Raw genomic sequence first — 27460 nt, 5'->3', positions numbered from 1 at the left:
TAAGACAGCCGTAAGTCTATGTTAAAGTAAGACAGCCGTAAGTCTATGTTAAAGTAAGACAGCCGTAAGTCTATGTTAAAGTAAGACAGCCGTAAGTCTATGTTAAAGTATGAGAGTTTCGATCACCTTAGAGCTATAACAGTCGTAAGTCTATGTTAAAATAGGAGAGTTACGATCATCTTAAAGCTACGACAGTCGTAAGTCTATGTTAAAGTAAGACAGCCTTAAGTCTATGTTAAAGTAAGACAGCCGTAAGTCTATGTTAAAGTATGACAGTCGTAAGTCTATGTTAAAGTAAGACAGCCGTAAGTTTATGTTAAAGTAAGACAGCCGTAAGTCTATGTTAAAGTAAGACAGCCGTAAGTCTATGTTAAAGTAAGACAGCCGTAAGTCTATGTTAAAGTAAGACAGCCGTAAGTCTATGTTAAAGTATGAGAGTTTCGATCACCTTAGAGCTATAACAGTCGTAAGTCTATGTTAAAATAGGAGAGTTACGATCATCTTAAAGCTACGACAGTCGTAAGTCTATGTTAAATTAGGAGAGTTTCGATCACCTTAGAGCTACAACAGTCGTAAGTCTATGTTAAAGTAAGACAGTCGTAAGTCTATGTTAAAGTATGAGAGTTTCTATCATCTTAAAGCTACGACAGTCGTAAGTCTTAGTTAACGTACGGGAGTTGCGATCATCTTAGAGCCATAACAGTCGTAAGTCTATGTTAAAATAGGAGAGTTTCGATCACCTTAGAGCTACAACAGTCGTAAGTCTGTGTTAAATTAGGAGAGTTTCGATCACCTTAGAGCTACAACAGTCGTAAGTCTATGTTAAAGTAAGACAGTCGTAAGTCTATGTTAAATTAGGAGAGTTTCTATCATCTTAAAGCTACGACAGTCGTAAGTCTTAGTTAACGTACGGGAGTTGCGATTATCTTAGAGCTATAACAGTCGTAAGTCTATGTTAAAGTATGAGAGTTTCGATCACCTTAGAGCTACAACAGTCGTAAGTCTGTGTTAAATTAGGAGAGTTTCGATCATCTTAAAGCTACGACAGTCCATGCTTTCTGTGTTAAAGCATGGGAGTTACGATCGCTTTGTGGAACCGACCTGGTGTCTTTGGCACAGTGGCAACGAACACCATGAAGACTGAACTGAACTAAACTTTTATTTTCCCTCAGGCTGCAAAACTGCAGCATAAGAGGTACATGAATAATGCTTACATTTGTACAAATTACATACGAACTCTATGATAGATACAATGTACATTGAGAGAAGTTACAAATATGTTATTGAAGTTAATTAGAGCCAAATAAATAAAAAGAGCCAAAATTATTTTACAGAAAATTGAAAGTTTTCTTAAAGTTCCTAGCTTATTAGTGTTAAAAAGGATATTCATTTCATATATATTGATCTAATATAATAATACTTCTGAATATATTTTTCTCTTTCTAATTCTAATTTGGGACATATAAACAAATAATAAAATTCATCACCAATATCATTTAGATTATACACAAAGTACATTTTCTATCATTTGCAAGGATTCGTCACCATCCACTTGTCTCGACTGGAAGGAAATGGGATTCGTCACCATCCACCTGTCTCGACTGGAAGGAAATGGGATTCGTCACCATCCACCTGTCTCGACTGGAAGGAAATGGGATTCGTCACCATCCACCTGTCTCGACTGGAAGGAAATGATCAGAAATTCGGAATTCTAACACGTTATTATAGTGCAGATATTTGAGGTATGGTTCAAATCTGAGAGATGGATATTTGAAAACGCTATAAATGGTTCCTTTGGAAGAGGACAACACCATCAGTGATACATCTGCTGTTCCCTCGTACAGGGTTCTCGACTGGAATCTGTCTGTACTGCTAAGCGAGCAAAAGCTCCAGCAGTGTTCTGGACAAATCAGAGTGGCAGTCAGAAGTGTGCGATCGCCCTGAAAGCCGCACATCGAAGATGCTTAGGGGAAACCAGCGAGTGCTATCTACTACGGCCTGTAAACTGACCATCTGCTTGCTACCCGTAACAGAGAATGAGTAAGTGGGTGATTTGGGTTTAACGCCGCTGAAACAGTATTTCATTTACCCTGTGTCAGCGTCAGCTTGACGAGTCGAGAGACCTACATGTTGCTGGTTTTGGATGTTTGTCATTTTGGTGAGATCCCAAGCACGGGGGTATGGTGCCAACACCCCTAAACCAGTGTGAAACGTGCACGCCTAAAGCACCCAAATCTGAACATAACGCTCGGTCCTCTTGAATGCACATACCATAGCACAGTGTTCCTTGTGTTGATTGGAAACACACGTTAGCACAAAACGATGAATTTCAGCCAGAGCTCAACATCTTATTGTTACTTACACATACGAGCATCTGGAACCTTTCACAATGAATATAATTAATCATTATAAATGTAGCTATGCGAAAACATAGTGATCAGAACTCTGAACATGTGTTCTGGAGCTTGCAGAATGCATTTTGGTCGCAGCAGTCGTTAGGAAATCGATGACTTTATACACAGATGGGTAACTGAGAAAAGTCGCGAAAACGCAACTTCTGTCGTTTAGAGACACTGACGCTAAGTGCTAAGGGTACGCACTTGAGGAACAGCAAACACTACAAGAGTGGAGGGTTCTCTATTTTGCTTCACTTTGGTGAAAACTTTCAGCACAGATTTCATGACACCAAGACTGAACGAAGTTCCAAGGAAGGACGTCATCTGACGACTGTAAGCACACGACTCAAGATGAGAGACTGCAAGCTATTCTAACGTCTCCCTCGGCACCAAGTCGAGACCATGGAACAGCTACCAGCAGCAAGGATCAACGTGTGACCTTCTCAGATCCGGCAGACCAATGTCACCCCACATGTGCCATCTACGCCAAAAGAAGACAACTGCTGCCTCCTCAGCGTAGGATCTCTGATCAGACTGTCCATAACAGTCTATGATCGCGAGATGCAGGGATGCGACCAAGACGTCCTCCTTGAGGCGTGATTTTGTCCATGAAGCATCGCCAGCTGCGACTGCAATGGTATCGAGCGTACAGCGTATGGTCTCAGAGATGATACAGACGCGCAAGGTTCAGCGATGAATGCCGATCCATGCTTTGCAGAGATGGAAAGGCCAATGTCCCCGCACGTGCCGTCCAGGTTACTGACTGTACAAGATGTCAAAAGCGACGTTGGGACATTCAGTGACTGTTGCTGAAGCCTCGGTTCATGTTTGTTGGTTGTCTGCACAAAAAGTATCAAATTTCTTTCATTTTTAGTTCATGTAGTAACTGTCTAAAACATCCAGTGAAAATCTGACTTTACGTTTCTTTCTTAAAGAGTATATTTGAGAATGGGTATGGTCAAAATAGTTTATCCCTTGTAGTATGTTGTGTAGATATTTTAATGTCATATGTTGGTTATTGATGCAGAGACAAATGAAGACTGAGTGAAAGTGTTTATTTTCAGATATCCACGCGCACACAGGTGACTAACATACATGTGGTTGCACACAGGTATCTGGACATACCCCTAGTAATGCTGAATACATGGTGAACTGCATCAAGATGATGACAAGTACCTGACATAGGCACTGTAGCCAGTACTTGGTATAGTACTGGTCCCAGTAGACAGTACCTGGTATGGTACTGGTCCCAGTAGTCAGTACCTGGTATAGTACTGGTCCAGTAGCCAGTACTTGGTCTAACACTGGTCCCAGTAGCCAGTTCCTGGAGTAGTACAGGTCCCAGTAGCCAGTACCTTGTACTGGTTTGGGTCAGAGTAGCCAGTATTTGGTATAGTACCTGGTATATTATATTACTGGTCCCAGTAGCCAGTACCTGGTATAACACTGGTCCTAGTAGCCAGTACCTGGTATAACACTGGTCCCAGTAGCCAGTGCCTGGTATAACACTGGTCCCAGTAGCCAGTGCCTGGTATAGTACAGGTCTCAGTAGCCAGTACCTAGCATAGTATGTAGTATATAGTACCTGACCTTTCAGCATGTACCTGGCATGATAGTGTAGACACTGTTGAAAATGTCTTCACAGGAAAGAGCTTAGTTCAATAATTACAGACATTGCATAATCTGTAACATATAACTTACTGAAGTATGCGGATTCAGGACACATGGGAACATTTAGTTGTCCTTGAAATACAAAACATAATCTGCAGCAAAAAACAAGGATACCAAAGCAATGTTTAACACAGAATTACACGATACAGCAGACAACTGAGATGAGACTACATCAACAGCACGCACTTGCCTGTTGTTGCCAAGAAGACCTGCTGACACACACAGATGCGTATCTCACAATCATGGATAGGATTACACACGATAGGAGACATTGTTCACAATGTAACTTATCACACTGTTACATGGTATTGCCACCATAACTTGTGAAAACATTTAACTACATGATGTGTTACCTATTGCATCAAACCTTGTGGTAAAATCTGGACTACATTCACTGCAGTAGCTCCAGGATACAGACAGCTAACCCACATCTTGGTAAGTGGGTGGTCAATAGAAAGCACATCCTGTGTCCTGCTACAGACACCTTACCCACATCTGTGAAAGCCGGTAGTCTGTAGAGAGCACCTCCTTGACACAGATAGACAGCCCATTCAAATAAGTGTGACACTGGGTGGTGAGTAGATAGCACCTGCTGTGTACACATAGAGACACCTTACCCACATCTGTGAGTGTGTATGACTTTTGGTGACTCTTTCTGGTTCTACATTTGGCATCAGCAAACATTACAAGACCCTTCATCACTTCATACTTGAGGATGGAATAAAAGCTGAATTAGGTAGTTCTTAAGCTTGAATTGACTTGCAAGTATTTGCACTACCATATCAAACAAAACCTATACAAAACACACAAGAGTGAAAACTAGTATCAAAACTATACATTGCAGCTCAACATCTATAGCTCAACATTCAATATTATTAACATGTCACTGTGTCCATACAGTTCTGAAACATTCACAGATTCACTTTTCAGAGATTTTCAGTATGAATGCTGTACTACAGAAGAGTTTTGAACATGACTGGGTAAGAAATAGGTTACATGACCCACACAAGCGACATGCCATGAAGTTCCATGTAACCTGAAATTGCCAAAATGTCGAAAATGATGGAAAGTTATATCACGTATGCAGGTTACTCCAAGGAACAAGGCTCAGTGACCTGCACAGAAAGTAATCTTCCCATTCAGTTTACTACATAACACTTGTATCTTGAAGCAACAACCTGACATTCAGCTCACACAATCATCTGACATAACACGTCCACCTTGAAGTAATGACATCCATCTCACACAATCATCTTACATGACACTTCTGTCTTGCAGTAATGACCTGACATTCAGCTGGCACAATATTCTGACATAAGACTTCTGTCTTGAAGTAACAATCTGACATTCAGCTCACACAATCATCTGACATAACACCTCTGTCTTGAAGTAATGACATTCAGCTCACACAAGTAATGACATTCAGCTCACACAATCATCTGACATAACACTTGTCTTGAAGTAATGACATTCAGCTCACACAATCATCTGACATAACACTTCTGTCTTGAAGTCATGACATTCAGCTCACACAATCATCTGATATAACACTTGTGTCTTGCAGTAATGACCTGACATTCAGCTGGCCCAATCATCTGATATATCACTTCTGTCCTGAAGTAATGACATTCAGCTCACACAATCATCTGACATAACACTTCTGTACTCAAGTAATGACCTGACATTCACCTGGTACAATCATCTGACACTTCTGATTGATTCAAGAGTAAAACAAATACATCTCTTAAAACATAACAAATGAGCCTGACAACTGATTTACTTCTTTAAAGAACTCACAAAATCCAACCAAAGTGGGTGAATATGCAACAAACCAGAAACACAATCCAAATTCAAAACAAGAAAAGCCACAATTTGACAGATATTCTCACATCAAATATTGAATACATTTATGAATCATAGGCAAAAATACTTGTCCTCAAGAAGAACCTACAAATCAACAGCACTAAATGGTAATGTTTATGTCCATGACACCAGGTGTTGCTAGAACCTGTAAGTATGTCCTGGTCTACTGGTCGAACCTGCCAAGTAAGGGTCAAGGTCTTTATAAAGATTGCCCTTGAGGAAATGGTCCACACTTAAGTAACATGCACGCAGGTATTGAAACCAAACAGTTTATTTTCTTTGTTTCCAGGTTTGTCTAATTTGACACACATCACGGCAGCCAACAGTTTTTTCTATTCACAAACACAGTATGTGAACAAACACATAATTCTTCCTAGATTTATTTCCAGTAAATTACTATGACAACTCGTAAGAGGGACACATGGAGAGATACTAACTGTTCTTGTGGTGAGATTGAACTAATAAATTATATTATCATAAAAAACATACAGTAGCATCTTGTAACAGCAATACTCAGTCCCGTACCTGGCCAGATGTGATAAAAAAACCAGGGCAGTATGGCTGATACTGTTGAAACATATTTGATATTGATAAGAAAAAGGATCAATACACTGTGTATAAAGCTTTGGTTTTAGATACATCTAAACCTCTAAATATATAAACAAATATATTTCATTTCAACAGCTGAAAAAACATTATCACAACAACTCAATAAAATATATTCTTTGAATAGATAAACACCTCAAACCATAACAATTCTAATGGAACTCCTAGCCATCATAAAATGCCATTAGTAATAAAAATAAAGCTATCATAGAGAGGAAATGGTGAAATGTCTATGTTCACCCACCTCTGTTCATGGGTACCAGTAGGATAACACCGATCTGTGACAACTAGCACCTCAGGGGCAGCTTCACTAGCACAGATCCCAGAGTAGGCGCAATACATATCATCACCATTGTCAAATTTGGATGTGTGAAGCCAGACATCTTTTTCATACTTATCGGTGAAACAATGAACGCTGACGTATTTCATACCGATGAATACCACACCGTGTCATTCCTATCCCCTGGTTACTGTACTCTGTATCTACATACTAGATCACATATACTTAATAATGCTGTATTGTTTCATTAAATGCTGACATACAAAATTGATTCCTCTTGATTGAGATTATTAAAGGTATAAGAAACCATATTTACGATGGGTCAAGTGCATGCTGTTGGAAATTACTTACCGGACTATTCCTCTGTAAAAATTATGGTTGACTTTCTCAGGCCCACAAACATGATCAATAGCAGAAGTGCCATGTGCATCATGGTCAAGGTGGTTGGAAACAAGGCAAATGTCTCTTCCCCAGTTTCCTATTCTCAAATTTGCAAGTCAATGTTAATGTTGAACACTGCTATTACAGGAAACTTGTCAGAAATACAGAAAATAGGGGAAATAAACACATCCTTCGAAAATTCATAACTTCAAAAACTCTTAACACTGATGTACACATAATCAATCAGTCAAATATTCTGCAAATGGAATGCACTACCCATCAAAAGTTTTGACTTACAACAGCTGTGCTTTGATGTAACATTTTGTTAACAATTCAACAAGTTTTATTGAACATAAGACAATCGTCTTTTCAACACTACACATTGGTTTTATACAATACACGAGTTCATGTGTAAACAGTACCTATATACAGTGTGGAATATTTTGCAAAATCTTTTTAGCTTAAAACAGCTAACTGAAGCAAGTGGCTGCATTTACACTCATGAGTTTAAACTTTTGATGGGTAGTATATGTTCATATTGCCAATGGAAGAAATTTTACTTCATCCAGTCTAAAAGGAATCTGTAATAATTCATGCATTAGTAATAGCTTCATGAGATAATAAGTAGACCCTTTGTAACACAAAAACAACAAAACAAACACTGAAAACAGTTGTCACTGAGAAGCAAATAAATTTGTCAATGCTGCAAGGTAATTCATCACATCACACATACAAAAGAAATACTGTGGTGTTATCAAATGCATATTGATATATAAACAAATACTATTTTGATATAAATCTGTAATTGGTGTAAATTGTAAAAACTGACACAGACTTATAAATATCCCTGAAATCTGTTGACATTTTTATCTACAAAAAGCTCAATTACAAAATATGTACCTCATGACAGGTTCAAAACTTGATAAGAAACAGTTTTAACATTTAAATTCTAAAATATCAGAATATAAATTCAGATTTTCATTTTCAACAGGTGTCATCGGCCATTATGTCACACCTGTAAAGGGAGTATTCCCTCATACAGGGCTGAACTCAAAAGCTAATACACCTGACCCAATAACACAGCTTGAACTAGCCATGGTGTAACATAATACGAAACTATAACATTATATGAAAAACATTATATAGGTGGAACAATGTGACAATCTGTTCATAAAGCATCCATTCTTGTGTGCACTCACTCTGTGGAAACATGTGATAAAGGTTTGTGATAAGTGTACACACAACAGCATGGGTGGGTGGGTAATATGGCAATGACACAACATCGGCAACATTATTTAAGCGGCAACATTGACTACAACAACAGAGTGACACATCATCATTTTCCCATTGACAATGTCAACAGCCACTACAACCAGCAACCCTTCACCAATAATGAAGGCAAATATAAAGCCCTTCAACACTTACATGCCATTGAGACATTTATTCTACTAATGCATGACTTCTGTATTTGGTCTTTTCATCCTTGGCATAGTGCTTCCCAACACACTGCTTTCATATAAAATCTGAGACAATATTTTCCATACAGCTAGCTGGAAGTTATGGTGGAGCTCTGTGTGTGGTCCCCCCTCATAATGGTGTGTCCCTCTGTTCCACTCCCCTATTACAACAGGGGGCGGGGCACCCACAGTGGGCGTCATCAAGGCTCACTTTCACTCTCCAATCAAGGGGGTTATCAGCAGCAGGTTTTTATGACAATTTCTACACGCATTTTCTTTGAACAAGTTGTGTATTAGAAAGTCGGATTACATAGCAGCTGATTCTGAAAGCTGAATGGTTGACCCTGTGCATACCATTCATGTTTTGCTTTGGCTCGCTTGTAAAGAAGCCTTTTACCACCAGTCCTCACCCAGCCCTGGACTAGGGACAGCTGTTCATGGTGGGAGGCCATAGCTCACTAAATGATGGAACAAGCTCTAAAAAAACTAAAGTGGCAATAAAAAAACTCATTAATCGTCTTTTAATATGGTAGTATGTATGAAATCAACATGTTCACCATGAACACACTACTAACTTCAAACTGAACACACACAAGCAAAATTGAAAATGCACACAATTTAAATGGTAAAATATCCATTTGTGTATTATTATCATGTCTTGGCTGTGTCAATCAAACAAATGCCATCAAACAAATACAAGAACACCAGCTGTTCTTCCAGAGATTGACACAGCCATGAGACAATCTAAAATAGAGGGACTGCCACTACAAAGGGACTGTATTCCACAGCGTTGAGCTGGTACATCATCCCAGATGAAGACTCGTTAGTGAGTGACTTGTACTCAGACACTGTCTCTGTATGATATGCACAGCCAAAAGAGATTCTCCTTGACATAAACAGTCACATAATAATGAGAATCACATAAATGGGTCAGTGATATTCTGTGAGACACAAGGTGTCTGCGAAAGTTGTAAGCACATCCTGCTATACCATTAGCATCTGTCATCCATACAATTGTCAGTGCGAAAGTAAGCAAAACTAATCTGATGATAAAACTCACTGCAGTATGAGCTAGACAATTTACCCATGCCTTGTCATCAAGTTTCAGAAAACAAAGAAACACGGCCATGCAGCTGATATGAAAGCATGTTACCTTCTGAAATGCCTAGAACCCTTCCGCCCTCTAGCTAGCTAGAGCAAAGTTCCATCCCTGAGTAGCTCAGGTGCCATTACACCAGTCAATTAGGGCAACATTATGAGGCAAATACGAATGAACACTGAATGCCCGTCCATACAGACAGAATACATGTTGGTAGTTTATGCTGTCAAGCTGGTCCTAGACTTAAGAAGAGAATAGCTCCTACTCTTACTTCGCACACATTCAGAACATTTGTTGTATGTTACCGAACAGTTGTTGCATATTACAGCACAATTGTTGCAACTTACAGTACAGGTGTGGAACGTTACAGTACTGTTGTGTGTTACAGTACAGTAGTTGTAAGTTATAGTACAGCTGTATGTTACAGTACAATTTTTGTATATTGCTGTAAAATTGTATGTACAGTGCAATTATGGTATGTTACAGTACAGTTGTGGTATGTTACAGTACAGTTGTGGTGTGTTACAGTACAGTTGTGGTGTGTTACAGTACAGTTGTGGTATGTTACAGTACAGTTGTGGTGTGTTACAGTACAGTTGTGGTGTGCTACAGTACAGTTGCATGTCAAAGTACAGTTGTATGTTACAGTACAGTTGTATGTTACAGTACAGTTGTGGTATGTTACAGTACAGTTGTGGTATGTTGTGGTGTGTTACAGTACAGTTGAGGTACGTTACTGTACAGCTGTATGCTACTGTTCAGTTGTATGTTACAGTACAGTTGCGATATGTTACAATACAGCATTTCTTGCTGGATAAGTGTGCCTGAAATCAGTATTCAAAATTAAGGATGTAAAATTTGTAAATCAAGGTGACCTTGTCATAATCCATAACCTTAAACTTACAAGCCATTACCACATAAATGAAAGACCCCTCTCAGCTAAGACCAGTATGATGTTCTTTTACTGAAAATGTGGCCATTTCTTGGTGTGTCCTAGTGCAAGTCAGGGGTGACCCTAGTTTAGTGGCATTCTAGTACAAATCACTGGTGATCCTTTAGATGTGGTGTTCTAGCACATGTCACATGTGACACTTCCTATTTTTTGTTCTAGTACACATGTTTCTATGTGGCATTCTAGAACAAGGTGCTGGTGATCCATTCTTAGTGGCATTCTAGTACAAGTCCGAGTTGGCCATGTCTGTCTTGGCTCCGATGCGGATGAGGCGGAGATGTTCCTTTTCATGTTCCTTCAACAGATACTTGTCCTCCTTCAGTTGCTGGCGATGATTCTGCAACTTCATGTAGCTCTCCTCCCTCTGAGCGTGTGTCTGCCAAACAATCAGGGAGAATAAATACAATATACCTTGTACGGGACACATAAAACCCATTGGTACAGGGACAGTAGAACACACAGGTACAGGGACATTTAAACCTATAGGTACAAGACCAGGTACAACACACAGGGACAGGGACAGGTACAGCACACAGGTAAAGGGACAAGTACAACAAACAGGGACAAGAACAGGTAAAACACACATGCAGGGACAGGTACAGCACACAAGTACAGGGACAGGTAAAGATACAGCATCTAGGTACAAAACAGATACAACACATACAGACAGGGACAGGTACAATACACAGGCACAACAAGTACAGGTACAACATACACGTACAGGGACAGTAGACAGGTACATCATACAGGTACAGGTACAACATACAGGTACAGGTACATCACAAAGGTACAGGTACATCACAGGTAAAACATACAGGTACAGGACATGTGCAACACACAGGTACACAGACTGGTACGACACACAGGCACAGATGCAACATACAGGTATAAAAAAAAATAATACAAGAACAGGTACACCACACAGGTAGAACACAGGTACAGGGACAGACAGAACACACAGGTACAGGGACAGAAACAACAAACAGGTATAGGGACAAGCAGAACACAGACACAGGTGCAAAAATACATGTTATTTGCATGTGGAACATGAGTTTAAGAATGGTCATCTAAATGATCTGTGAAATCACTGAGATAAAGGATGGAAAAGCATGTTTATATTTACCGTGTATTATTTGTAGAGCAGATTTTCTAAATCTAACAGATTTTCTAACTATGTCCAAAATGATGCCTGGTATCTGGTAAACTGTTTCACCCTGTTCACAGATACATACAACTACAATACAGAACACACAGAATCTTCTTTTCTAAATAAAACAGGCTACCGTCGAAAGCTTTCATCTGCATTCAATAAAACAAATCTTCTCAAAGTCCCTCAAACTTTAAATAAAGTGTGAGCAACTGAAAACTCTGACAATTTAATTTCACAAGCACGTGCCTGCCATGCTACATGCAGAACTCTTTTCAAACAGTGAAATGCCGCCATTCCTTAAGCACACATTATATGCTACCATATGCTCTAGAATAACTGACACCAGTACAAGTAACAATGCAGTCAGCTCTGGTTACAGCTAAATGTTACTTATAGTGCTCTTGTCAACTACAGACAGAGTAGTGGGGCATGAGTGGAGGACCGGCAGCCAGTAGGCCGGGTATTGACATGGGTATTATCACGCCACTCACACACAACATCAAAGAGCAATTCCCACCTCAGCCTCATCTTTAAATGTGAATCTATAACAGCACTGGTTTAGCGGACGAGAAAGTGATGATGTTGTGTTTACACACAAGCCCCATTTAGAGAGAGACGACAACAATACCCATGTTATACCTCAATGGTGTCAGCTGAAAAAACCAGTGCAACCCCTTCGAGCGATTTCTATGTCCTTGATCCTTAGATTATGGTTTGTGGTGATTAAATTAGATTAAGAAAATCTCACCTAAATATCTCCATGGTCTAATGTGCAAATAATCTTCTAAGAATTCATCAAGCGGAATTTTAAAGTAGTTTATAATTCTACGAGATTAGCTAGAGAGTATAATATACGATAATAATGTAGCACATTACTCTCTGATGTTACATATACCTCTGAACTATAGTCAATAATTCTGAAGTTGCCTCTTTTAATCTTACATTGTTTTTTCACTTCTGGTTAGATATCAAATGTTTACTTCATGAAAACTCATTTAGTACATGCAAGATAAGAAAATAACAAGCAACTTGCGATTCATTATGATTCTCCTGATGACATTTTTTAGAGCAGCAATTGCTATGCCTCTGCATGTGTTTGCCATGTACGCTGTAATGGATGTGAGGGAGGGCAGGATAAGCACATTTGTTATCCGCACCTGTTATCATCACCTTTCACTGATGCATGCACATAAGCTTCTCATACAGTTGGAACACAATGGAGTCAATGACTTGCTGAGTCTTCTCATGTACTGGTTACTTTGATATTTCCATGAAATAAAGCATCCATTCCTCTTGAAACAGAGATGGTTCAAGTGAAAACACATCCCTATCTCACCCAATCTAGAATTTTTACTTTGTTCAGTTGTAACAATGGTTTAACTTGTTTGAGATCTGAGAACACGAAATGTCCAGTGGACAATCTTATGTCGGTCTTTACTAGAATTTCTGTACGTTTGTCTCCATTACTGCACAGCGATATAGTATTTCTACAATGCGAACGCACATCATGTCACATCAAGGTGTGCACACCGTCTTCATTCAAATGTAAAATATAACACATGATTGAGAAAAGACCCTGCTACATTTTGTTAATTTGCAGTCCCAGCATGGCCCTGACAATAAAGATCCCATTAAATCTCACTCGACATTACAGGAGCCCTCCCTTGGGGTGGGTCTATACCAGCACACCCCAGGACACACAGGCAGAGGGCCTGGAGGGGGCACACATTAATTGGAAGCAGCACATTTATGCGCCAGTTCACATGAAACAGTGGGAGTAAATACAATCAACTGAGAATGTTACTGATCATCTGTCCTTAGTGAATAAATGCTCCTGAACCCTTTAAGAACACTTTCAGCATTCATTCACAAGGATCACATAATCCATGAACTCTTTACAGTTGATTTTCAGCATTCATTCACAAGGGGCACATAATCCATGAACTCTTTACAGTTGATTTTCAGCATTCATTCACAAGGGGCACATAATCCATGATGTTGAGGCATATATTACACAAAGCCCTTGGAGACTGGTGTTCTATTGCTTCAGTGGTCCAGTCAACACTGGGTACGCACATTTGTAAATATCAGAATGTTGTTACACATGATGTTTCTAACCTATGGCAATGTTTTGCCCATAGAATGGGTACTTGAGACAATTCCCTAGGATCAGGACAGGTTGGAGGTCTGAGTGACTCCATGAATGCAGCATATCCTACACTGCTACAAACATTAACCATTACATCCCAGCTAACACAAAATGTTTTCTAGAGGTTTCTCAGGAAAATGTTTCATAAAAACATTTGAATGATATTAAAATGTTACTGAGAAACACCAACATTCTAAAAACGCTAGTAAAATGTTGATGAAAGTATTTCAACAGTTTCACTGAAACCAGATCACAACCTTATAGTATTGTAAGTAAAACATTTGGAGGTTAAATATTCCTGATAACAATTCTCTGTTCACCGTAGGAATGTACATTAACTAGAAATAATGGTTATGAAATTTCACCTGTACAAAAATATTTGTGAGAAAACTTAAAACTGTTGTGAACATTTTGTCAAGTGGAATACTATGTCACGTGTTTCATAAGTGTAACTTATTTTTGTTCTGAAATATTTACTATAGATCCAACATTGCATTGTAAATATAATCCCTCTTTACTGCTGTGCGCTGTCTTTGTGTGGACAACTTGTTATCTCATGTCAACTCGCAGGAATGATCCAAGACATGTTATCAGGTCAAAGCAGGAACCAGGGCATTCAAAATTGGACTCTGTACATAGCAGGCAGTTAGTTCCCTCACACTGTTGGATGTAGAAGACTGTACATTTTACTCTTGTGAATAGACATTTTTCTAAAACGAGGTATATGTATTCACATTATTGTTCGTCAGACAAATTCTGTATCTTGCCGCGTGAATGTTCATCCTTTGTTTGTGACTGTAGGTATTCATTCCTATGATGTTTTCTCAACATATGTGTGATTGATAGTACTTGTGGCATAAAACCTTTAATTTGTGACGTAGAGTCAGAATAAGTGTTTAGTACATGAATATCAATGTTCACTTGATCAAAATCAACAGTACAAGCAAAATGAGGCTTGCCGAGTGGTAAATTAATAATGTTCTTTCATATCCAAATTGTGTAACAGTGTATCTGTGTTTGCAAATAATGTCGACTATCAACTTAATATTTACATTACTAAATTACGAAAGTGTACACACCTTTTCAAATACAGGAATTTTTCCTGTTTTTTCTGCCCCATTTCCAATCTTCCAACATATAGACACTCTTGCTTATCAGCGATATACAGGAAATCAGGGGATAATATTACATTTGAATCAGTGACTCCAGTTCGTTATTTGCCAGCATTAACTATAGGTCACTTCCTAAACAACAAGACCACAATCTGTTATGAGAGAGTGTTTTCTGTAACATGTAATATAACTGATTAAGTGATAGTCATTATTGGGTCACAATGTTTAGAGGTCTGAGTGATGGTTAATAGGGGCCTCATTTTATATCACAGTAATATTATTCTAGCAGCATAACTTTCAAGTTAGTGCATTAGAGTTGCCTCCCTTTGGGCGCTCATCTGCACATGAGTATGTGTTTTGACTGTTGGAACGTTAAAGTTCTAAGTTAATGGTGATGTGGTGGCACAGTGCTCGAACGTTCAAGAATCTGTAACTGTATTTATAAGGCTGGTTGCTGTGTAGATAACACACACAGACTTACACTTGAGTTGGACTAGAGTTGTGTAACAGATTCCTCAGAACAAATGTCACAACCTCATAAGTAAATATAGTGTGCGACTTTTGAAAGAGACATGATGATGTGTCATGAAGAAATACTTTTAAACAATAGTTCATTCTGCCATTAAAAGGCAACTTGTAACACACAATATTCACTTTCGCAAACCTGAGAACAACTTCCTTCTGTAAATAATGCTTGTAGTTTGGGAAAGCATCATACAATATGATCAGATGAAATCACTTGCACAATTTCACAAATTGTTTTTTTTTTGGCTTATTGTAAATTAATTTGTATTGTATAAGATTAATGGTCTACTGAGGTTTATTGATCTGTTTCGATTTTGCAAGCTTTTGATAAATACTGTTGGGAATTTGAACTTTTCAACATAGTTTTGCGAAATAGAAACATTATGTAGCCATAATTTAGCATTATCAAGAGTGGTGTGACAGGAAATATTTGTAGAATTTCTTTGTGTTTATTTCTGATGCCAACAACGATGCAAGAAGAGCCCGATGACAAAGATGACTGGTTACTTTCCATATGTATTGATGAAATGATGTATTCTTTACAACATGTCATTTTGTTTTCATTTTCACTTATAACAACGGATGGACTGGATGGGATTCATAACACTTACTGTTGGTAAACTAGCCTTGCAACAATATCAGAAGATGATATCTTTTCTGATATCTCTTCAATTGCAAGCAGGTTCAACCCAAACCCTTCTGAAACATTCGGGAACCCCCCATATAAAACGTTTTTATTTTGAAAAAACGTTTTTAGAAGGTTTCAAATGTTTCTTGCTAACGTTTCATCAAAACGTTTTAAAGCGTTAAAAAAATCCACAAAGCTAAGTCTTCACAACATTTTTTTTATGTTTTTAAAACCATACCTAAATCTTTTTTAAATGTTTCCCAAACGTTTCCGTGTTAGCGGGGATCAGGGTTCATTGACAAGTTCTCAGACTCAGAAGATACTGTCATGGAGGTATATCCACAAAAGTTAGTCCTTTCAGAAAAATGATTGACTATCACCAGCAGGGAGGATACTGAGACCTTCAGAAAAGGGACAAACTTGATGAATGTGTAGTGACCAGGTTCTTGTAGATACGACGTATGACAGTAGTCCACTCATATACACATGATCTACATGTTAGAAACATGCAGCCATCTTTTCTAACACATCTTACGGAGTGAAGAGACGACACTAAATAAAACTGATGACAGAATTTACATGTTGTCATAGAATTAATACCTCTGAGCATTGACATGAAATTGAATTTATTATCTTGAAGATCCTTTCTTCCATACAAAACATATGCTAAATATTATCAACCTGCTTGTGACAGCAGAAATGATTGTGTTGTGGCTTTGGATGACACGCATGATATAGCACAACAAGTTCCCACGACATCATAAATTTTACAATACAGGAATGTAATTGTTTTCATCTTGTCAAGACATGTTACCGCACATGATTTGAATAATAAATGATGCAGATTATGAGGTAATGTCATGTAGCAAGCCAAATCAACAGTTGTCGTTCTGGTCCAGAAGGAAGGTTCCTGTTCGACACCACCTAAGAGGAGACGACGCACACATGGAAATACCTTTTGTTGCACGTTGTCATTTTCTACCATACCATGTCTTTACAGAAAGGTGCTGGTCACTGTCTGTCAAGTAACCTCCAGCGAGAGGACATCAGCTCAGGCTAGTTAGTAGAAGCCATTTATTTATTTATTTGTTTGAGCAACTGAGTATGGTTTTATGGTGGTTCTAGCACTAGTCCAGCAATATCACTGTAGTTGATGACAGGACTGACTTGATTGTTTACAAATCAGTGCCAAATAGCTGGAATATTGCTAATTGTGGTGTTAGACAACACACAAATAAATAAAACCAGGAATGGTCTTTGTATATTGCATATTACAGCTGCGCAATACAACTGATTTTACAGTCTTTACCGTTTCAAACATGCAAACAATATGCACTGTATTTTGACATGCATTCATAACACTCGGAATTCTTCTGATATTTCTGATTGTCATAGGGGGTGGGGGTCTGGCGGGAAGAAGTGGCAAGGAATAGCCTAGAAACGTGTAAGCTATAAAGGAGTTGACATCCACAACATTTTGTCGTATTTTAGAATACCGACTTCCAAATGCCTCTCAAGAACCTTATTGCAATATATATTGCAATATACACTTTTGTATCACAATATGAAATTTATTTGCAATGCCCACCCCTGTTCATTTACCTGTGAATGTCTGGGGTTAGAATTGACCTTCAGTAACCCATGCCTCTGAGAAGAGGTGACTAATGAGATTGGGTAGTCTTGATGGTTAACACATATCAGTGTTGATCACTGGACTGTCTGTTCTAAATTCGATTATTTACTGACGGTGTTAAACAGCCAACCTACTGAACGAACATCTCTACACATTGCATATAAGCAATACCCAAATGGAGAACCAAAACCTAGCAGTTAGCATGACAGGCAGTCAGCTTAACCACAAGGCCACCTGCTGCAGTGGTACTGGAAACAGGATATTCCTACATTCTAGTCAAGATATTCAAGTGATTTCACTTAATAGAAATCTCCATCACTCCACTTGCTCTGAATATGTATTGACATGGTTGGCCCTTGCAACAACTTTCAAACTGTCAGACACTTTCAAACACTTTGGCCGTGCTCTTGGACATTGTCAAACACATAAACTCGTTCAAAGTAGATACTGTTTCAGGATACCGGTCAAACGGTATCCGATAAAATACAATCTGATATATTTCTGCTGAAAAGACTCTTCAAACCACCGCAAACTTCATTAAACAGTTGCCATTGATTTAGAGAGACCCAATGGTATTCATTAATTGATGAATAAACGCCATATATTGAATTCAAAGAAAATGGGAAACTTGCAAAAATTATTTATTTGATCTTTCTCGCAAAACAAAGCAGTTTAATCTGAGATGATAAAATGTCTTCCTGTTCCAGTGCCTTACAACCTGTATTTTCATCTGCAGTTGCATTCCAAAATCTAATTTTGACATGTGAGCTATTTTCCTTTCCTTTCTTTAACGTAGAGCACATTTACTTCAACTTGTGTGGTGAACTTCAAAAGAAATGCCAGGAAATAATTCTACTTCCAAAAAGTTATTCCATCTCTTTTGATTGTCTTTTTTTGGCCCTCTTGTAGTTGTAGAGCTGTTTCATCTCATAGTCAGACTCCATTACAGTCTCCTGTTTGCCGTTCACATCCCTTTCACCACACAAATGAATCACTTGAATGATTTCTTCATCATTTTGCAAGAAAGAATGTTATTTTTTTTCAAATAACTCAAAATGAAATTGGACAGAAACTGAAGCTTGTAGTTTTGTGCGAGCATGAATTATGTTGCTCTTTGTTCCCCAGCTACAATAACAGCCCCTCTCCTACTCTTGTTGTTATACTGGATTATGTAGTAAGTACGCCTTTGATTTCAGGGAAACAGTACCAATAACATGTTTGTGAAGTACATAAAGTTTACACACATTTCAACCATCCACAGCTTTGTTGATGAAAAGGCATCATTAGTTAGATTAATGATCAACAAATTTTTCTCAGTATTCCATGAGCACTGGTTATCTACTGGAAGTTATTTTAAAACACTGCCTGGCTAAGTTATGTTAAAAGCAGGATTGAGAAGTATTTTTATAGATTTCACTACTTATTATTTAACATGTCAACAAACTTCAAATGTTAAGCATTGTAAAAGGTATAATTCCAGTATTTGACAATATTTGATCTTGGTGTGGGATTCCATGAGGATGTAGGTCACAGATGTATTTAACAAGGTGGTAAACAGCAAGCTCAAGTGTTGCATTGCTTGTTTACTGTTTAGCCACAATCAGCAATATTCCATCTAGATCTAAGTAGTTTAGTCTGGGTAGTGATTGATGTAATGAGCAGTCCTATGAAGTTTGATACAGACCAGAATATCCAGTGATTGATATGAGCAATACCATGAAGTCCTCCACAGACCAGAATATCCAGTGATTGGCATGAGCAGTACCATGAAGTCTGATGCAGACCAGAATATCCAGTGATTGATATGAGCAGTCCCATGAAGTTTGATACAGACCAGAATATCCAGTGATTGATATGAGCAGTCCCATGAAGTTTGATACAGACCAGAATATCCGGTGATTAATATGAACAGTCCCAGGAAGATGAATATGGACCAGAATATCCAGTGATTGGTATAGCAAGCAAAATGCCATGCCAATGGGATATGATGACAGAATCCTCCCAGTCACCAAGACTGACTATCCTGTCTATGTATTGGCCTGTTATGACCAGTGCAGGTTGCTGAGGAACTAGTCTAACCCTCAGTCCCCTCAGGTTCGCTTGGTTTTCACAGCCTGTTCCTATTACTGAGCATTTGATAAGACACTTTGCAAAATTTCGATCAACGATTCAAGTTAAAAAACAAAAAATGTAATCTAAAACATTCTTGAAAAGCACCAGTTCTAATACATAAACTGGTGAAAGCAAAATCATGTGTTAACAAAATAACCTGGCAAATGATTGTTAAATCTGCAAGAGACATTAGATGGTATCCAACTAAAAAATCAGACAACATGAAAACAACCCAAGGAGTGAGGGAGGTTGGTCTTATGGCCCTTCTAGCCATATTCCAGCAATATCATGGCAAGGTCACTTGAAATAGGCATCACACATTGTACCCATGTGGGGAATCAAACGAACCCAGGTATTCAGATTTTAACCATGCTTTAACCACTTGGCTACCCAACCACCCCTAAGCAAAAGGACATGAATTATGTACTTTTTAAAGCACAAACAATAAGAGCCTGATATTCTTAAATTTCTTTTTATTTTCTTCCTTTATGAATTTTTAGTGTGAAAAAAATGTGTAAAGAATAAGCAGCAGAAAAGCCTGGTCAATGACTCCAGTTTCCCTTTACCAATACAAGTGTGATTCCAGATGTGTTTTCCTTGTAACTGTTAATCAGCCAACAACGTGTCTGTCACTTGTGAGTGTGCATGAATCTGTGAAAGCGCAAACAAGGCATCAAATGTATATTGATAACAATCCAACTCTTCCTCTGCAGACTTGTTGAAAGAGAAACTAAATTCATAAAAGTGTGTTGATAAAAGGTCAACTCAATTTCTTCAGGACTTTTATCAAGTTTAGCAGGAAAGCTATTACAAACAAAATAATATACCAGGATGTGTTGAACACAAGACATTGTGCAGCCTATTTACAATCAAAAAGAATATGGATAGTAAACAAGCCAGACTTATGGACATGTGTGTAATTTTCTGGCACCATATTGTAAATGGTCACTAATCACTGTGGAGTTACTTGCTATATCAGAGCATTCATTTACAAGTCCGACAAGTCGTTATTGTCCTCGTGTGGTTTACATTCTCTCCAGCAAAGGCTGTCATTTTACTGCCATTGTGTTTGACACTAAAGAGAAGATATAACAAATGTGTTTACACGTGTTGTCTTCAGGAGGAGAAGACTTTCTAAACTAAGAATGGTTTGCGGGAGCTAAGTAAACAGATACAATAAACAAGCCAGCGCCAATGTCGATGGTACAAATGCTTATATGAAGCAGGGTAGACAAGGGAGGCGACAGGAGAGCGCATAAAACACCACAAAATCATACACATCCTCCGAGGGGGGCAGTCATGTGTTTATTGCAATTTTACTTTCATTAACATTTTGTCTTAAAGTAGAGACAATGTTATGTGCAGTAAATTCCCATACTCTGAGCAGTGTGAGATGAGCAATATAACCTGTGGTTTGAGCTAAATAGTGTCTAGTATTTGTCTAAACTTGAAATTGTTTTTGATAGGTAACATGGAATGTGGGTTACAATGAATTAAATAAAACTCAAATATTACGTATATCACTGCAGATTGCCTTGTAGTCATTATAAACATCGAGAATATTGGAAACACAATCAGAGAGTAATAGAAGACATTGTTTATGACTGCACAAGGCATTGTGTATGGCTACACTAGTTACACTGGACATTGTGTATGGCTACACTTGACATTGTGTATGGCTACACAGCACATTGTGTATGGCTACACAGCACATTGTGTATGGCTACACTGGACATTGTGTATGGCTACACAGGACATTGTGTATAGCTACACTGGGCATTGTGTATGGCTACACAGGACATTGTGTAAGGCTACACTGGACATTGTGTATGGCTACACTTGACATTGTGTATGGCTACACTGGACATTGTGTATGGCTACACTTGACATTGTGTATGGCTACACAAGACATTGTGTATGGCTACACAGCACATTGTGTATGGCTACACAGGACATTGTGTATGGCTACATAGGACATTGTGTAGGACTACACAGGGACTTGTGTATGGCTACACTTGACATTGTGTATGGCTACACTTGACATTGTGTATGGCTACACTTGACATTGTGTATGGCTACACAAGACATTGTGTATGGCTACACAAGACATTGTGTATGGCTACACAGCACATTGTGTATGGCTACACAGGACATTGTGTATGGCTACATAGGACATTGTGTAGGACTACACTTGACATTGTGTATGGCTACACAAGACATTGTGTATGGCTACACTTGACATTGTGTATGGCTACACTTGACATTGTGTATGGCTACACAAGACATTGTGTATGGCTACACTTGACATTGTGTATGGCTACACAGGACATTGTGTATGGCTACACAAGACATTGTGTATGGCTACACAAGACATTGTGTATGGCTACACAGGACATTGTGTATGGCTACACTTGACATTGTGTATGGCTACACAGGACATTGTGTATGGCTACACTTGACGTTGTGTATGGCTACACTGGACATTGTGTATGGCTACACTTGGCATTGCGTATGGCTACACTTGGCATTGTGTAGGGCTACACTAGTTACACTGGACATTGTGTATGGCTACACAAGTTTCAATGTGTTTTATAAAGTATTGCCATTTCAACAAATGTTGAATGTCCTGTAATTATCTTATTCATTTTAATTAATTTTAAGTACATATTTATCACTTATTATGTTTTATGGTGTTATTCATTTGTACTTTTGTCAAGCTCTGTAATCCTGAATGAATTCCATTTAAGGTAATAATGTATTGTCTGTTTGTCTGTCTGTTGCCTTTACAATACATAGGGCCTGTTCATTACATGAAGTACCATCATGGTGGTCAGTCATTAACCAGCTGGTCAGAGTAAACCTGAAGATGGATGCTGTATCGGGTGACTGCAGCACACATCAAACATATCTTGTTTCATTCCAAAATAATAAGAGATGATATCTGCTTGACATTAAAAAGACACAAGCTATCTTCAACACTGTCATATCAGACAGCCATTTTGTATACATACTAGTGCATCTGTAGAATAGCCAGGAATAGAGAAGGGAGTATGTGACTGACCAGGGTGTAATTATCTCACCTGCAAATTTTGCAGGGATTGAAGTCACAAGGAGACTGTCAACTGTTTTCACTCATTCATTTATAAGGGTTTTTTTTCATGCTGAATGTTTTGATTTTTTCATAAAGATACCTCTAGACACAAAGAACAGTCTGAAAAAGCTGTAATTTGCACCAAGGAAAGGTCAAAATAAATTACTGCAGAGTGGTGGTAAACTAAATGGTGAGGAGACAAATTCAAGACAGCTAACCTGTGTGGGATCACACACAAAGTCCATCTTTGAGGAGGAAATGATCATCACTGAACTACGTCATTACTATTACCCGCTAACTATGAGAGGAGCTTGGTGAAAAACATTAGCCTATGAGGTTATTCCAAGAAATGCTATCTGAAAGACAAACTGCATGGTCATTTAAACATTTGTAAATGGTTTGTCTGAGACAACAAACATACCAGTCAAATACTGCTTGCTTGTGGAATTAAAATATATTCAGCCAATTCGTGTCTCATCACAACTGTGACTAGATAGTCATATTATATAACATTATAAGCTAGGATATCTGTACAATCAACAAAGTCTTAACCCCTAAACACATGTAAAGGATGGTATGGAAAGTGTGAATACTAGGCAGAAAATGGGCAAGTCTGCGGTTCAACACCACACACTGGTAGTCCCCAGCTCTACCAGCAACACATAGTCAGGTAGGTGTGACGGATGTATCCCTTCAAACCTCCCTCCTCACAGGTGTTCTAGCCGCAGGGCACTTGGGAAATCTGATCTCTTAATACTAATCTTCAAATCCCTATCTGGCCATCAGATGACAGACTAATTGAAGCAGTAGCATCTCACCTACATGTCTGTCAGCCCTGGGGTGAGTGGGTATATATCCCTGCCCCCCACCAAGGGACCAACATCCGATATTCTGTGGGGTGGAGTGGGGCTTGGGGCCCACGGTGAATTACATTTTAAGACATAATTTGTTGCAGAAAATATCTGACTATTATGCATCACGTGCAACCTCTACCCCATATAAGACAGTTCACTTGGTGTCCTCTTCAGTGAATAAATAAAGCATTTGGTTTGAGACTGCAGCTGAAAACTGTTCTGTCACAAACTCCAACACAGTGGCTCACCTAAAAGTGTAAACAACAGTCAGGAAGGACAACAAAGAAAAACGTTCAAAGATGAGGAAAACGGAACAACAGATCCCTGTGATATTTAGCTTTGGCTCCATCATTGAAACATGGATCCAAGAAAGCAGATAAAATTAAACAAACCAAATTTCAGTCTGTAAAGCATGATTACACACCAGTTATCTGATCAGTTTAGTAGACAAACACACCTCAAGTTCAGTCTGTAAAGCATGATTACACACCAGTTATCTGATCAGTTTAGTAGACAAACACACCTCAAGTTCAGTCTGTAAAGCATGATTACACACCAGTTATCTGATCAGTTTAGTAGACAAACACACCTCAAGTTCAGTCTGTAAAGCATGATTACACACCAGTTATCTGATCAGTTTAGTAGACAAACACACCTCAAGTTCAGTCTGTAAAGCATGATTACACACCAGTTATCTGATCAGTTTAGTAGACAAACACACCTCAAGTTCAGTCAGTAAAGCATGATTACACACCAGTTATCTGATCAGTTTAGTAGACAAACACACCTCAAGTTCAGTCTGTAAAGCATGATTACACACCAGTTATCTGATCAGTTTAGTAGACAAACACACCTCAAGTTCAGTCTGTAAAGCATGATTACACACCAGTTATCTGATCAGTTTAGTAGACAAACACACCTCAAGTTCAGTCTGTAAAGCATGATTACACACCAGTTATCTGATCAGTTTAGTAGACAAACACACCTCAAGTTCAGTCTGTAAAGCATGATTACACACCAGTTATCTGATCAGTTTAGTAGACAAACACACCTCAAGTTCAGTCAGTAAAGCATGATTACACACCAGTTATCTGATCAGTTTAGTAGACAAACACACCTCAAGTTCAGTCTGTAAAGCATGATTACACACCAGTTATCTGATCAGTTTAGTAGACAAACACACCTCAAGTTCAGTCTGTAAAGCATGATTACACACCAGTTATCTGATCAGTTTAGTAGACAAACACACCTCAAGTTCAGTCTGTAAAGCATGATTACACACCAGTTATCTGATCAGTTTAGTAGACAAACACACCTCAAGTTCAGTCTGTAAAGCATGATTACACACCAGTTATCTGATCAGTTTAGTAGACAAACACACCTCAAGTTCAGTCTGTAAAGCATGATTACACACCAGTTATCTGATCAGTTTAGTAGACAAACACACCTCAAGTTCAGTCTGTAAAGCATGATTACACACCAGTTATCTGATCAGTTTAGTAGACAAACACACCTCAAGTTCAGTCTGTAAAGCATGATTACACACCAGTTATCTGATCAGTTTAGTAGACAAACACACCTCAAGTTCAGTCTGTAAAGCATGATTACACACCAGTTATCTGATCAGTTTAGTAGACAAACACACCTCAAGTTCAGTCTGTAAAGCATGATTACACACCAGTTATCTGATCAGTTTAGTAGACAAACACACCTCAAGTTCAGTCTGTAAAGCATGATTACACACCAGTTATCTGATCAGTTTAGTAGACAAACACACCTCAAGTTCAGTCTGTAAAGCATGATTACACACCAGTTATCTGATCAGTTTAGTAGACAAACACACCTCAAGTTCAGTCTGTAAAGCATGATTACACACCAGTTATCTGATCAGTTTAGTAGACAAACACACCTCAAGTTCAGTCTGTAAAGCATGATTACACACCAGTTATCTGATCAGTTTAGTAGACAAACACACCTCAAGTTCAGTCAGTAAAGCATGATTACACACCAGTTATCTGATCAGTTTAGTAGACAAACACACCTCAAGTTCAGTCTGTAAAGCATGATTACACACCAGTTATCTGATCAGTTTAGTAGACAAACACACCTCAAGTTCAGTCTGTAAAGCATGATTACACACCAGTTATCTGATCAGTTTAGTAGACAAACACACCTCAAGTTCAGTCTGTAAAGCATGATTACACACCAGTTATCTGATCAGTTTAGTAGACAAACACACCTCAAGTTCAGTCTGTAAAGCATGATTACACACCAGTTATCTGATCAGTTTAGTAGACAAACACACCTCAAGTTCAGTCAGTAAAGCATGATTACACACCAGTTATCTGATCAGTTTAGTAGACAAACACACCTCAAGTTCAGTCTGTAAAGCATGATTACACACCAGTTATCTGATCAGTTTAGTAGACAAACACACCTCAAGTTCAGTCTGTAAAGCATGATTACACACCAGTTATCTGATCAGTTTAGTAGACAAACACACCTCAAGTTCAGTCTGTAAAGCATGATTACACACCAGTTATCTGATCAGTTTAGTAGACAAACACACCTCAAGTTCAGTCTGTAAAGCATGATTACACACCAGTTATCTGATCAGTTTAGTAGACAAACACACCTCAAGTTCAGTCTGTAAAGCATGATTACACACCAGTTATCTGATCAGTTTAGTAGACAAACACACCTCAAGTTCAGTCTGTAAAGCATGATTACACACCAGTTATCTGATCAGTTTAGTAGACAAACACACCTCAAGTTCAGTCTGTAAAGCATGATTACACACCAGTTATCTGATCAGTTTAGTAGACAAACACACCTCAAGTTCAGTCTGTAAAGCATGATTACACACCAGTTATCTGATCAGTTTAGTAGACAAACACACCTCAAGTTCAGTCTGTAAAGCATGATTACACACCAGTTATCTGATCAGTTTAGTAGACAAACACACCTCAAGTTCAGTCTGTAAAGCATGATTACACACCAGTTATCTGATCAGTTTAGTAGACAAACACACCTCAAGTTCAGTCTGTAAAGCATGATTACACACCAGTTATCTGATCAGTTTAGTAGACAAACACACCTCAAGTTCAGTCTGTAAAGCATGATTACACACCAGTTATCTGATCAGTTTAGTAGACAAACACACCTCAAGTTCAGTCTGTAAAGCATGATTACACACCAGTTATCTGATCAGTTTAGTAGACAAACACACCTCAAGTTCAGTCTGTAAAGCATGATTACACACCAGTTATCTGATCAGTTTAGTAGACAAACACACCTCAAGTTCAGTCTGTAAAGCATGATTACACACCAGTTATCTGATCAGTTTAGTAGACAAACACACCTCAAGTTCAGTCTGTAAAGCATGATTACACACCAGTTATCTGATCAGTTTAGTAGACAAACACACCTCAAGTTCAGTCTGTAAAGCATGATTACACACCAGTTATCTGATCAGTTTAGTAGACAAACACACCTCAAGTT

The 27460-nt window shown here is 38.5% G+C and overlaps 1 protein-coding gene across 1 annotated transcript in view; it reads right to left on the bottom strand.

Moving 5' to 3' along the window:
- Positions 1-10925: 10925 nt before the first annotated feature.
- Positions 10926-27460, bottom strand: part of LOC137284430 (trichohyalin-like) — a 73053-nt gene continuing 56518 nt past the window's right edge. The window contains exon 14 of the mRNA XM_067816224.1: positions 10926-11081. Within this exon, the coding sequence (XP_067672325.1) occupies positions 10926-11081 (156 nt within the window). The remainder of the gene's footprint in view (positions 11082-27460) is intronic.

This window comes from Haliotis asinina, chromosome 5 (genome assembly GCF_037392515.1).
Source record: "Haliotis asinina isolate JCU_RB_2024 chromosome 5, JCU_Hal_asi_v2, whole genome shotgun sequence".
NCBI classification, from domain to species: Eukaryota; Metazoa; Mollusca; class Gastropoda; order Lepetellida; family Haliotidae; genus Haliotis; species Haliotis asinina.
Note: the sequence above shows the minus strand (reverse complement) of the source record. Positions and strands in the feature narration are given on the sequence as shown.